Source organism: Salarias fasciatus, chromosome 2, assembly GCF_902148845.1.
Source record: "Salarias fasciatus chromosome 2, fSalaFa1.1, whole genome shotgun sequence".
NCBI classification, from domain to species: Eukaryota; Metazoa; Chordata; class Actinopteri; order Blenniiformes; family Blenniidae; genus Salarias; species Salarias fasciatus.
The window spans coordinates 13,276,695-13,291,403 of NC_043746.1; the positions used below are offsets into that span (position 1 = coordinate 13,276,695).

Genomic DNA, 14,709 nt, shown 5'->3' on the forward strand with positions numbered 1-14,709 from the left:
AGAAACTGAAGACAAAAAGCATTTTACAGTCAGAAGAACCTTCAAGTTCTGATTCACACATTGCTCTCACACCTCCAAAGACACTGTTATAATTTTTATTCACACACAGAGCAACTTCCATCCATCGGTGTTCAATATACTGTAAAAAAACAACAACAAAGAAACAAAAACAAACAAAGAAACAAACAAAACAAAAAGGAAACTTGTATGTAGCCCACAGTGCTGTAAATGAAGCTGGAGTTTCAAAGCTCACTTCTTCACTGGTCCCTCTCCTCTCCCTCCTGACTGTCCTCCTCACCTTCATGCAAACACATCCATGTCTGGTATTCATGGTATTGAAGTGTGTTTTTGACTTATTTTGACAGTTGAACAGATAATTTTGCAGGTGGTGACTGATACAATGAAATTATGCTGATATGTTTTGGAGAGAGCAACCATGAGACTGAGAATCAATCAATCAGTTTAGAGATCAACATGATCTATTCACTTGGGAATTGTGCTAAATATATCCTTACTGTGCTTAATCATTTGCAACGATTTCCTGAGACATTGAGACATGTACAAAGACGTTTCCAATGTGATGACATGAATGAGAAATTCCGTTCTGTTGTGAGCAGTTACCGCGTAGTTTGGAAATTTGTCCATGTTGTTTTGAAAATGTAATTTCGGAAATGAGCCAAACCAATGGAGGAAAACTGTAAATGATTTGATTTCATGTCTACAAACATCCAGTGAGTGCCTGTGATGTCCTTCTCTTTGTGTTTCCCTTGTGATGGACTGTAAACTTCAGGGTTTACCTTGGATTCAACTGTAGTCAGCTGGAATCAGCAATGCTCAGTTGACTATCCAATGGATGGTGATTTAGCTTCTGAAAAAAAAAAATTAAAATCACGAGGCTTTCTGGTAAACCAAACTTCCATCCTTCCATCTACCAAACCATTTTATCCAGTTTAGGGTCATGTTGGACTACAGCTGATCCCACCTGGCAGACACAACTTCTCACAACAATTTCTGAGCAAAATAAAAACAAAATTAAATACGTATTATAAAGCCAACATCACTATGACCCCAAAAATCCAAGTACAGTGGTCTCATCCTCTAAAATCATTCTCCAGTAAGGTTGATTGAGGAAAATACCAGAATTCAGGGACAAGTCTGTTAAAACGTTGCATACATGGATGCTCATGCTTCAGCGTGAAATAATTACTTTACAAATACAAGCGACTGCAACACTTAAAAACTGTTCTACAAGCAGAACTTTGTGAATTATGGGAGCCATTGGAATCCAGAGCAATCGACTTCAACATGTGTTATTCTGCCGAAACCCCAGTAGATGGCAGCATAGGATAACAAGATGAAAGAACACCATCGCCCAAATAAATAATATTCCATGATGGGTACTGAAGTGTCACCGGTAGAAACTTAATTGACACGTATTGCTTGGGGTGTCGATAAATGAATTAAGTCTTTCCGTGTTTTCTCCCTTCTCGCCGACACAATGTTGAATGTTTGTGAGAGGCACCTCCAAGGAAAAGGACACGATTACCATACATAATCATATCTATTCTCATAATTTAATATATTCTGCTGTGTGGACTGACTGTCACATCCAGCTCCCGAAATACGCCTCACCCTGGCTCCCTTACCTCATTTATTAAATTGGCATAAAACCAACAAACCCCATGCTGAGCTAAATTATAGTCGAATTATATGTGAATATAAAATTGACTTTCAAATTGTTCCACTTTAACTGCACCTGATCTCGACTGACTGAAACAAGCAGCATAAAGAATAAAAAAATCAAAACAAACAAATGAATAAAACGTGCACTATATGTGTACTTACAACAACAACAACAACAACAACAACAACAACAACAACAACAACGATAATAATGATAATAATAATAATAATAATAATAATAATAATAATAATAATAATAATAATAATAATACATTTCATTTGGTAGCATACACAATGTCACTGAACAGAAATAAACATATAAACATATATTGAGTTTAGGCATAATCTGTATTTCAAGCAGCTGTAACTTTAATAAGCTGTTTTTAAAGTGAAAAGTAATGAAACAGAGCTGGTTAGTTGTAAAATGTGTGTAAGACGGTGACACTAAAGTATGCTTGTGACTTCAATATAACTTCGTCCAGTCTATACAGACCTTTCAGCCAAATATGTAGCTTAATGGCAAAGTTAAAGCTAAACAATGAAAGAAAACAAACAACCACAAAGTTACAATGTGTGTAAAACCGTAAGATCTATCAGTAGTAATAGCTCAGTTGAACATGTCTTTAATTTAAAAAAATTAAAGTTTTTCTGTTTTTCTGACACCCTGAAACAGAGTTTCACGTTTCCACAGTATAAAGACTTAGCCCAGCTTTTATAAGAGCATATTTTGTGAAATTAATGGATGGATGGATGGATGGATGGATGGATGGATGGATGGATGGATGGATAAAAGAAGGACAAATAGATCAAATAAAGAAAAAAACAAATGAAGACAATATAAAGACAAGCAAGGTCAGTCAAAGTTTCATAAGGCAGAACAGAAATGAATTAATTCAAAAAGGGAATTGAATGCTTCCCTCTTTTCATGTCTTTTTTTAATTAACACATAATTATTAAGTGCTGTAGGCAGACCAATCTGAAGAGAATTGGTCATGAGGGCATGAATCACATTCCGAGATATCACTTTTTTAATAGTAAAATTTAATACAGGCATTAAACTTGAAAATGATATAACAAATAATACATGAATACAATTGAGATTGCAATACAGTAAACATTGCAGCACACAATAAACACATAAACATTAATACACATGAATCTAGTGTTGTTGTCAAGACCACTCAACCAAGACTTGAGCATCTAAGACCAAGTGGATCGGTCAAGACCAACATCACGAGACCAGAACAAGACTCTAAGGGGCTCAGATTGGGTCAACACCAAGACTTTGAAAAAGTGAAGTGTGAAATTTGAAAAAACCGTGAGTAGACTATGAATCAACTTGAATTTATTGTATTTAGTATATCTTCCTTTATATGTACATTTGCTTTCTACTGTGAAAATAAGAAAACAAATCCAGTTGTGTAGAAGTTTCTGTCCCTATTGAATATTACAGAAAGTAACAGAGTTGACATGATTTCTTAAGATTTTCACAGCTCATTTGATAAGGTTTACTGATGGCAGACACCTCCACTGTCGACAAATCCCCAATAGATGGCGCCACGCGATCGCGTATGAAAAACAGAAACCTCGGTTGGGCTGGCTCGTGTACGTTATGGAGCAAAATGAAATAGTCCACCACGCTGGTCGATAGAGAGCACGTGTTGAAAAAAAACTTGGACTATAGATTTCTTCAAGTAGTGGAAAATCCAAGAGTTCGTAACTATGAGTCCTCCTTCCCCATCCTTACTCCACCTCCCGACACCTCTCCAGGCCGTGCATGCAGCCTCCAGGGTGGAGGGACGGGTCACGGTCAGGTGTCTAGAGAGCTCCAGTTGAGAAAAAGTAATGGCAGTCTAGCTGTCGGACAATGGGGTGAGCGAGGCGATAGGGGCGGATGAGACCGGCTTAATGCTCCGTGTAATGCATGTTAATGTAACAGGCACCGGGGGACCGCCGGCCGGAGTGCTTTGGGATTATTTATCACAAAACATTTGTATTCTTCCGTCGGAGAACGGTTGATCCCGGATAGCTGCACACTAATCCTTCACTCCGTTAATTAAAAAGAAGGGGGAAGCAATGGAACTGGTAGTGGTGATTTTTTTTCCCCTCTCTTCCAGAAATGTAATCATTTCTGGAGAAGCTTAACCATCTGCTTGAGGTTAAGTCTACAAGCAGATTGTGTTTTCTGCTTATTTAAACCTAGGGATTTTCAGTGTTTTTTTTTTCTTCCTGAAAATGGAAGGTTGGTACATTTTGAGTCTGCTTGTTCTCGGAAGCAATGTTAATTCCCAGGGTGGAAGTATGAATGACACTCTTTAGGAACCATCTTCTTCCAGATTTAGGATTTTGATCATGTAATAGGAATGCTGTTTTTATTCGGAGTCGTGACGTTTGTGACCCCATCTGAAGATAAACCATAAGCCTCACGTTGTGGTTGTTTCACTTGTTCAAGTTGTAGCCTTCTTCAAAGAGAAATACTGGAGTCAGTCGCGATTTTTTTTTTGAAGAAAAGCATTCCCATTAGCCACGTCTGATTTTTGTTTTCAAAGCGAAAACATCACAGCATCGTTTCACATCAACATCGCTTTGTTTCCATGATCACTCCCACAGAGGACCAGCCATCAACCCAATTCTCGACAGAAGATGCAGCAGTCAAGTTTGGGAGGCAGTGTAATAGAAAATGTGATGTCTGGAGTCAAATAAAAGCGCTGCCCCTAGGCAGTAGAAATATTTGTTTCTTGTTGTTTCTCATCTCCCTCTCGCCTTTTCCTCCCTCTTTAGAAGTTAACAAGCCCAACGCTGCCTGGGGGCCGAGGCTGTGTCGTCAGTACCAAGAAGAGACTTTCAGATTTCAAGCCACCGTTTTACATTAGGATGCCACTCATGTCTGTCTTTAGACCAACCCGAATTCACAAAGACACTCTTTACTTCCTCTCTCACCCTCCTTACCCCACGACCTTCCCCTCTCTCTTCTTCAGTGGTTGTCTCGCTGACCAGGATTAACAGAGAAAACATTAGCTCCGGACCACTGTGCTCTTCTTCCCATTAAAAACACACAAACAAATAAAAACTGTAGAAAGAGCACTTTAATCTAATCTGTTTTTGCAAATATTCATCAACATTTTGTGCTTTTCAAAGAGTAAACACCATTCCTGTAGGTCGTTTGATCCTGACTATAATTCGTGATTACAGACAAGTATTAAGGCTTTATGACGGTGCTGTTATGATGATTATGTTGATATATGTACAGGACTACTTAAGTGAATTACAACCGTGTAATGCGCATTCGTACGGCTTTATTGGTCTTCCGTGGTTGTTAATGTAATGACTTTAAGCCCCGGAATGTTGTCTGCGATCATTTAAATATTGATTAAAAACGAAAATCCTGACCTATCAAAGATTCTTTTTGTAAAACCCAATTTCGTGTGTGATGATTAATGAATGGGACTGTTTTGCAGTGTGGGCATTCGTCTTCAAAGGGCTCTAATTAAAAAGCATTATGGAGTCCCTGGAGCCTGTGGTACTGGCCACTGGGCCATTTCAGCCAAAGCAAATGAGTGCTAAGTCTGCGTGTTTTTGTTTTCTGCTTCGCAACATAATAGTTGGGGAAGACTTTATTGAAAGACTTTATTATTTTTTAAACCAACAATGTGACTTATAATTAAACCCAGTAATATAATGTTAGCTGCCATCCTGGGCCCTAAGCATTGTGTAAAGTGTAAGGCAAATCCTTATCCATCCTCATCTGCTCAGTGCAGCCTAGAAAACGACACCCACGACAGTTTGTCTGTTAATACAAATCTGCCTGTGACGTCTGGTGTCAAACTTACGCCTTCCAGTTTCTTTAATGGGTCAGATGAACAGACATGAGGCTGTGAAGGGTTAAATGTCGACAGTAATTAGAGCCTCACTTCGTGTCCGCGTCCTCCAATACGGAGCTGCGAGAGAAGCTGCGTTCTCTCTCTCTCTCTCTCTCTCTCTCTCTCTCTCTCTCTCTCTCTCTCTCTCTCTCTCTCTCTCTCTCTCTCTCTCTCTTTCTCACACACACACACGCCTCCCCACCAGCTCCTTGGAGCGCCTAACACACTGGAAAATCAAAGCGCGAGCCTCCCCTGTTCACACACCGCCGGTGTTGCGCGCGGAGCAAAACACTCTCCTCTCCCCTCCCGTTTCCTCATCTTCAAATAGCTCGTGTGATAGAGTTGTCCAGACACACAGGTGTTCCACACTTACATCTGAAGAAACCTGATTTTTTTTTTCATTTTTATTTCAGAGTACTGTAGTACTCTAGTTTTTGCTCAATGACCATATGAGGTGAAAAATGTCTGGGTGAGGTGATTTTACGCACGCTGCTGAAATGGATCACAGACTCTCCAGAGGCAGCTGGGTACCGGTGACTGGTCTGGTTATATGTCTGCTTCTGTGTGCGTGCGTAGTGGACTTGGTTCTTGCGCAAATCCGTTACTCCATCCCTGAAGAGCTGGAACATGGAGCTTTCGTGGGCAACATCGCCGAGGATCTGGGTTTGGATGTGGCCAAACTGTCAGCCCGTCGGTTCCGTATTGTTTCCGGCGCGAAGAAGCAGTATTTAGAAGTTAACTTGGAGAATGGCATTCTTTTTGTCAACGAAAAGATAGACAGAGAGGAGCTTTGCGAAAGAAGTCCGAACTGTTTTTTACACTTACAAGTGGTCATTGAAAACCCATTAGAACTATACAGAGTGGAGGTGGAAATTCTAGACGTGAATGACAACTCTCCCAGTTTCCCGTGGAGCGAATTTAATCTCGACATCACAGAGTCCGCAGCACCGGGCTCGCGGTTCCCGTTAGAGAGCGCACAGGATCAGGACGTGGGCACCAACTCTTTGCGCTCCTACCAGCTGAGCGCAAACCAGCACTTCATCCTGAACATCCAGACGCGGAACGACGGGAGCAAGTTTGCTGAGCTCGTACTGGACACCCCTCTGGACCGGGAGCAGCAGAAAAAGCATGAAATGGTTCTGACTGCTTTTGACGGCGGGTCTCCGGAGCGCTCCGGGACAGCGCTGATAACGATCACGGTGCTAGACGCCAACGACAACGTGCCTGTGTTTGATCGCTCCGTTTATCGCGCCAGTCTGGTGGAGAACGCACCGAGAGGGACGCTGGTGCTGAAACTGAACGCCACCGACCTGGATGAGGGCTCGAACGGGGAGGTCACTTACGCGTTCAGCGGACACGCGCCTCTCAAGGTGCGCGAACTGTTCACTGTGGACCCGTACATGGGTGAAATCCGGGTGAAGGGCGTTGTGGACTATGAGAAAGCGAGTGTCTATGAACTATATGTGCAAGCAAAGGACAGAGGACCCTCGGCTGTCGCGGTACACAGTAAAGTGCTGGTCGACATACTGGACGTGAACGACAACGCTCCCGAGGTCATCCTCACATCTGTGTCCACTCCTGTTCAAGAAGACGCGCCGCCGGGGACAGTGATAGCTGTTATCAGTGTCATGGACCGGGACTCCGGAGAAAATGGGAACGTGGACTGCCAAATTCCGAACAATGTTCCTTTTCAGTTGCACTCATCTTTTAAAAACTACTATACTCTGGTGACAAGCGAGTTTCTGGACAGAGAATCTGTGTCTGAGTACAACATCACACTGACAGCCCGAGACCTGGGCTCCCCTTCACTCTCCACCAGAAAAACCATCCTCGTTCAAGTGTCTGACATTAATGACAACCCCCCGCGGTTCTCTCAACCTTCATACACTGTTTATGTGACCGAGAATAATGCCCCGGGCGCTTCCATTTGCTCTGTAACTGCGTTCGACCCCGATTCTAACCAGAACGCCTATCTGTCCTATTCTATTCTGGAAGGTCAGATCCAGGGCATGCCCGTGTCCACTTACGTCTCAATCAATTCCGATAATGGCAACATATACGCGCTGCGCTCCTTTGATTACGAGCAACTTAGAAACTTTCAGATTCTGGTCCAGGCGCAGGACGCCGGCTTCCCTCCGCTCGCGAGCAATGTCACAGTCAACGTATTCGTCTTGGACCAGAATGACAACGCACCTGTTATTGTGTCGCCCCTGCCTAAAAACGGCACCGTGGCCACAGAGGTGGTTCCACGGTCAGTGGATGCCGGCTACCTGGTGACCAAAATAACAGCGCTGGATGCGGACGCAGGACAGAACTCCCGGCTGTCTTATCAGGTGTTGCAGGCTACAGACCCGGGACTGTTCAGCGTGGCGCTGTACACAGGTGAAATCAGGACTATTCGTCGGCTGATGGAGAGGGACGCAACAAGACACAGACTCGTCATATTAGTCAAAGACAACGGACAGCCGCCGCTCTCTGCCACGGTCTCCATTGTCCTCACGGTGGTGGACAGCGTGCCCGAGTCGCTGTCAGATTTCGGAGACCTCACGCTCAGCCCACAGCCCCCCTCAAACCTCGCTCTCTACTTGATCGTGTCACTGAGCACAATATCTTTAATCTTCCTGGTGGCGATCATCGTGCTGGCAGCGGTCAAGTGCTACAAGGACAGGGAGACCCTCAGCGGGTATAACCTGCCCCCGTTAGCCTGCTGCTGTTGCGGGGGGTTTCAGCCAGAGCCGCCCCCGGAGGTGTTCAAAAAATCAAACCTTAACCTGCAGATCTCCTCCGCGGCTAAAGTGCCCACGAACTGTATGGAGGTGAATGGAAATAGCAGTTTGTCTCAGTCATATTGTTATAAAGTGTGTCTGACCCCAGAATCCGCCAAGAGTGACTTTATGTTTCTGAAGCCGTGCAGCCCGAGCAGCACACCGAGGAACAACGAGGCGAAGAGCGCGGAAAACTCGTGGAACGCGCAAAGCCGGAGCGCTTCTGTCAACAACGGAGCAACCACTCCAAACGAGGTACAGAGAAAACAAAAAAAACATAGTCGGAGACAAGTGGAGATCATCTCACTCACTGTCATCGTGACATTCAGTGATAAGAGTCAAGAGAGTGACATTCTCCCATCAAGGTCAAATCCTTGTTTAAACTCAACTTGAACAAAAGCCATCTTTTTTTCCTCTTTAATCTCTTCTGAGAGTGTTGTGCACCGCGTGTAAGTGTGGCAGTAATTGTGTTGCCTATAGTAATGTGTTGCTCCTGGAAAATGAAACGAGACGGCGCAAGATGACAATTTAATTGACATGTTAATGAAAGTGAGAAGACTCATCCTGCGAGGAGCATATGCTGCGCGGAAAGCGTGTCTCGGAATGAAGTGAGATATCAATTACTGGCCAAAGGAGGGGGAAATGGGATGCTCAGGCTCGGGCTGGCTGCTCTATTCAGTGTTAGTAACAATTTAAACACCATCATAATTCAATATGTTAGGTTAATTGGTCACCCTGCTCAGGGACTACAGATGAAAATTAGCCCATGGTTAACTCTGGCGTATTTAAAAGAAGTGTTGATTAATATGCGTTGTCCCTGATAAATAAATATATAAATAATAATCATAATATCATCTATTATGTCCTGCAAGGTTAATGCAAACACTACCCACTGCCATTGCCAAATACTTTTCACTCAGTGAGATTGTTCGCACACCTGCCTACTGCACATCTACCTGAGTCTGAGCAAAGAAAAAAAAAAGTCAAGGTTAAAAACGTCACTGGCAAGGTGAACAGAAGATCTTTGAGTTTTTCTCAGGGTCAGACTATTGTTCGATCAGCCTAATGCGCGGCACGCCTTCCTCCTCTCAAACTAACAATATAGGACACATTACCTCACTAACTATCCCTCAAGGGCACAAGCACGAGCGAGCCATTATACTCCACACAATGTGGCGTATTCGCAAGGGGTGAGAAGATGAGCATGAGGAGGAGGGGAGGAGGTCCATTATTGATGAAAAATGGCAAACGGCTGGATTTGGGGAAGACAGTGGATGACATCGATGGTGGAGGGGGCAAGGGAGGGAGGTGGGGGGGGGGGGGGGGGTGCAAGGACACGGCTGGACTCAGACGTGGACAGCCTGTAGATCGGTCCCGACGGTGTCCTTTCAATGTGAGGGGAGAGAGAGAGAGAGAGAGAGAGAGAGAGAGAGAGAGAGAGAGAGAGAGAGAGAGAGAGAGAGAGAGAGAGAGAGAGAGAGAGAGATGTGGCTTTATAGTCGAGCCAGAGGAGGGGTGAAATAGAAGAAGGGAGAGAAAGGACACCGGGGAGAGAGGAGAATATATAGAGGCAGGATGATGTCTACAGCGGTGTTTCCTAATCCTAATAGACGGAGCAGCAGACCGTAAATGTGTGCGCAATGCTAATTCCCGTCCCCTCCCTTTTATCAAGACTCACACTGACAAAGACTCCGAGTCTCGATGCCAGACTTTAACAGGCACGCTGAGAAATGTCACTCCGGTCACTGGCACACGCACCTCTGGCCACAAGAGGGATTTCGAGGTCACAGCGATTGTTCCGCCTGCAGCTATACTCCTTCAGGAGAAAGTGTCCTTCCTTCTATTAATTGGTTCCACCAATTCACCCGGTGATGTCCCTCAGCGTGCTCACGAGGTCGTCAGTGACATATATATATATAAAAAAAGCCCGATCACAATGAAAACTACTTGAGCATTACCGAAAGGCAAGCGCGCAGACCTTCTCAAGTTGATGAACTGAAGTGAAAGGGAAGATTAAATACACACCCAAGCGTGAAAAACACAAACGACAGGTGCGCGAATGGGTGCCACAGTGTATATGCGCTCAGAGCTGGTCTTGTGCATTTGCAGCTGCAAGGGCCGGAAACTTTTCAAGGCTCTCTGTGAGACTTTTAATTAAAAACCTTGCTCGAGGAGCATCAGGCAAATATTAATGTAAAATGATGCATAAAATCCACAAAAACAATGACGTGTGTAATTTTCTTAATTTCCTCCCTGGCACGGTTTCCTTTGAAGATTAAAATCATGTTTCGTTTCATCCCGGTGGGGTTCTAATTGGTTTTTGTGCGTACTTGGCGAGGAGAGTATTTTGAATACCGATTCTAATAATACGCTTACGTCGCATTCTTCTTGTTAACAACTTTAGGTGAATTAATAGAGCGTGGAATCTATATGAGACTCGAACTAGGAATAAACAGCACTCCGGCGCTCTCCTTCACCCCTCCCGCCACTCCACAGAAGATAAAAGCGAGACTATGTGACAGGCGAAATAGCTGAGGGCAACAGCTTCGCTGGGAAAAATGTGTTCTGACAAACGTCCACAGGGCGGCAGCCAAGATCCATCTGAAAACAGGCACGTTTCAATTTCCAGACAAACACAGTGACATGCTTCGAAAATATCAGTGACCTCTGTGAATCCAGAGAGCATAGTCATTCATTTTGTGACAGTATGGGATACAATACATAACTTCAAATGATTTTGAAACGAGGATTTTCTCCAAACTAACATAGTAGCTTCAAAGTGCCTCAACTTCTTCATCAATGTAATATTAATCTCATTTGTTCTTTTCTCTGCAGCTTAAGCAGCCCAACACTGACTGGACTCTCACAAAGAATCAAAACTCTTCCATTAAAAGGTAACATTTCAATATTTGAACTCTGTCAGTTTGAAGTAAAAGAATGTTTTTTTCCCACCTCAATCTAAAAATGTGAATTTCCATTGTCAGTGCAGCTAATATGTTCATGTGACATGAAACAATACTATCTTTCATGAAGACCAGTACTGCAACAAATGCCTTTTTTTGTTTGTTTAGTTACAACTCTATCAACATGGATGGCACTCTCATGCGTAAGGCCATGCATGCAGACCCAGAAAACTATGTCACATCCATGGCACCTGGACAGTACTGGACCTGGGGAACACACATGAGAGGCATGAAAGGTAAGAGAGCCTATGGAGGCACGTTGAGCAGAAAGCAACCTCTATCAAAATCACTTTGATGTCTAGCTCATGTTGTGTGTAATTGTTTATTGTTCTCTTTGAAAAACACTATTTGTATCACCAGTGTGAGAATTGAAACAGCGCTGCAGGAGCTAGTCAATACTGCATAATAAACTGTTGCTTCTTTTCTCCTTTTTCACTGACCATGTTTAACTATAGATTATAAGATGTCTCCTTCGCCCAGTGGTCTCCCCCCTCGCCCGTGGACTCCTCGTTGCACACCCCCACCCCAGCAACAGCAGCCATCGATCCCTGCCCACCCACACCCACACCCACCGCCCGACTACCACCACAACGTGTACATCCCTGGGACACCGTCAGGCTTTTGCACGCTGAGACCAACAGTACAGCGGAGTGAACTGGACGTCCACAATTCCTTCTCTACGTTCGGCAAGAAGCGACGGCTCCAGATGTCCCCGCAGGGAGAGGCTGCGATGATAAATAATGACCTGTACAATGACTGACTACTTCAGTGACAACTAGATGAGTTCAGTGATGGATAACCTCATTCATATGAAAACAGAAAAAGAGGCCATTTAGTGCATAAACTGTCGAACCTTTGATTTATAAGTGGTATCAAACACAATGTGGACCAGCAGTCCACTTGGGAGAAAAAGGAATGGACAATCTATTTTGGCTAAAATGCTGACAGCAAATCGAGTCTGTTGGCTATTTGTGTGCCATGTCATTGCAACATCATCATTGTGTGTTATTATTATTATTATTATTATTATTATTATTATTATTATTATTTAGACAATCAGCCAAGAGCAGTGGTTACATCCAAAATGTTTCGAAAAGACATTAGTGGAAATACATTTTGCACATTCATATGAATTTATATTTTTTGGTCATATGACAAGAACATTTGTTTTTCTTTGTTGTATGTTTGCCAACAGAGCTTGTGTGAATATGACAAATAGTATGTTGATGTATATGCAAGCTGCACCATGATGCAGATTACTGTAATGTTGGGGGAGTTTGCCTCACACATGTACTGTATACATTTATGAAAATAAAGTATTTTTTGGATATGATCCCCCCCCCCCCCCAATACTTTTTATACATGCACGCTGCCATGCATACAACTTAAGGTCTAATGCAGCCCACACACCCAGTGACAAGACTCTTGTTCGTCTACATGCATAAATCATTTGGATGTAAGTTTCCTAGATCTAAGTTTAATTAACTTGAGTCAATTATTTTGGGGTGAAAAAGTTCCACAGTTGTTCTTACAGGGCTGGAAAGCTTTTCGCCGTGGTAAGCTGTTTTCCATGGAGAGGAATAAACATGGTAAAATGCTAACATATGCTAATTGGAGTGCTTGCATTTCCATTTGCCCGCAGAGAATAGTGGGGTTCATTAACTGAACAAACAGAACCTCCTCTCTCGAAATATCACTTTAATTAAGACCACGAACACGAATACAAGCGTCGGGGGGAAGGGGGAGCTGAACTCCAAATGCCACACCTGAATGTGAGCCAGGGGGGCCCTGTGGCTTCTCTCTCTCTCTCTCTCTCTCTCTCTCTCTCTCTCTCTCTCTCTCTCTCTCTCTCTCTCTCTCTCTCTCTCTCTCTCTCTCTCTCTCTCTCTCTCTCTGTGCCCTTTTACATCCTACCTCTCAGGGAATTAGTTCCCAGCATCAACAGATGAGAGCTGGCCATTGGCCATAAATGAGCAGGGTAATTAGGTCGTCCTATGGCTCAGATTGAAAATAATTTCACTAATAAGGAAACTGACGTCCGTAGAGAGCATAGAAGGGAGCAGGCTAACCTTCTCTGTGGTAGGTGATTCCCCAGAGGCAGCTGAGGGGGCAGCCATATTTAGGTCAGCTTAGGATATTCTGAGATGGGTGGAAGAAGTGAAGTATCATTCTTTTCAAAGCATGTAAGAACAGCATCTTTGACATTTAAAATGATTCAGACACTAGATTTGGGATGTAAAAGAATAATATATATTTAACTTCCCTTCAAATTCAAATGATGGCGATGGTTAAAGAACATTCAAACTCATATAATGTAAAATGTGTCTCACTCGGAGAGTTACAGGACACAGTATAAAGCAAAAGGAGAAACGTGTCCCTTGTCATCGCTGGTCATCCACATTGGGAGCTCTCCATTGACATGGTGCTGAAAATCAATGAGACCTGTGGCTTCTCTCTGTCAGGCAATACTTCCACTCAGCCACCAGAGGGCGCATCTAATGGAGTTCTATGGACGCGGACGCGGGTTGGTATTCTGGACTCACCGGTTGGGAAATGGCACTCACAAGCAGGGAACAACAACATAAACATTAATAAGTATATCCTCACACTCAAATGATCTGCATCAGCTGTAATTATTAGACTTCAAAGCACACATTTATTTACATGTTTCCCCTGGAATATCAGGGATTCACATAAAATGAAGGCATTATTTTGTTCTATAACCGTTGCAAATTATTGTTTTTTTGAACTGCAGTGACAGTTTCGATCCTTGAAATAAACAAATAAACCTTATGATGAAAACATATCAATAGACATCAACAGAACATTACAGCAATATAGTGTATATGCATTTTATAAACTACTAATCTAATCCTTTCATTGTTGCAAATCACCAAATTGCATTTAATCATCTCACATTATTTTAAGTTATGAACGTTAAGTTCCACAACTTCTTCAAACAAATAAACTCAATAAATGTCAGTACCTCAGAAAACATAATTTCATCAGTGTAAAGTTGATTTAGAGATCATTTTTATTAAAAAAAAAATGTTGATGTCATAAAACTAAGGAGGTATGTTGCTCATTAATCTGGAGAATGGAGTTTGTAAAAATGTATAATTTTAGCTCCAGTTGGTATACAGTACATACCGGTTGCACACTTAAACAGTTCGCCGATTTGTCCAGCAGAGGGAATCGTTGAGTAAGAATCATTTCACCTCAACAGTGTACAGCTAATACAGATGCATTTCATCTTAAGAAGGCAAATAAAAAAAATAGAATGGAGACAGAAAAATAAGGTGAACCTATTTTGTTTAAACAACTTGTCACTACGGAATGCAAATAAACACATGACTAGGTATATTTAAATGCTATTTGTACTTCATAATGAGAACTGAGGTAGATTGTGTTGTGTCCTATGCACATGGGTACATAAAT

The 14,709-nt window shown here is 42.8% G+C and overlaps 1 protein-coding gene across 2 annotated transcripts; it reads left to right on the plus strand.

Moving 5' to 3' along the window:
- The first annotated feature begins 5,944 nt into the window (after nt 1-5,944).
- Nucleotides 5,945-12,599, plus strand: LOC115399303 (protocadherin-10). 2 transcript variants are annotated; one of them, XM_030106626.1, is made up of 5 exons: nt 5,945-8,359; nt 8,450-8,563; nt 11,144-11,202; nt 11,380-11,507; nt 11,727-12,599. In XM_030106626.1, the coding sequence occupies exons 1-5, from the start codon at nt 6,041-6,043 to the stop codon at nt 12,029-12,031; spliced, it is 2,925 nt and encodes a 974-aa protein (XP_029962486.1). In that variant the 5' UTR covers nt 5,945-6,040; the 3' UTR covers nt 12,032-12,599. The 2 variants fall into 2 exon arrangements, with proteins under 2 accessions (XP_029962486.1, XP_029962477.1); XM_030106617.1 differs by having other exon boundaries at nt 5,945-8,563.
- The last annotated feature ends 2,110 nt before the right edge of the window (nt 12,600-14,709 follow it).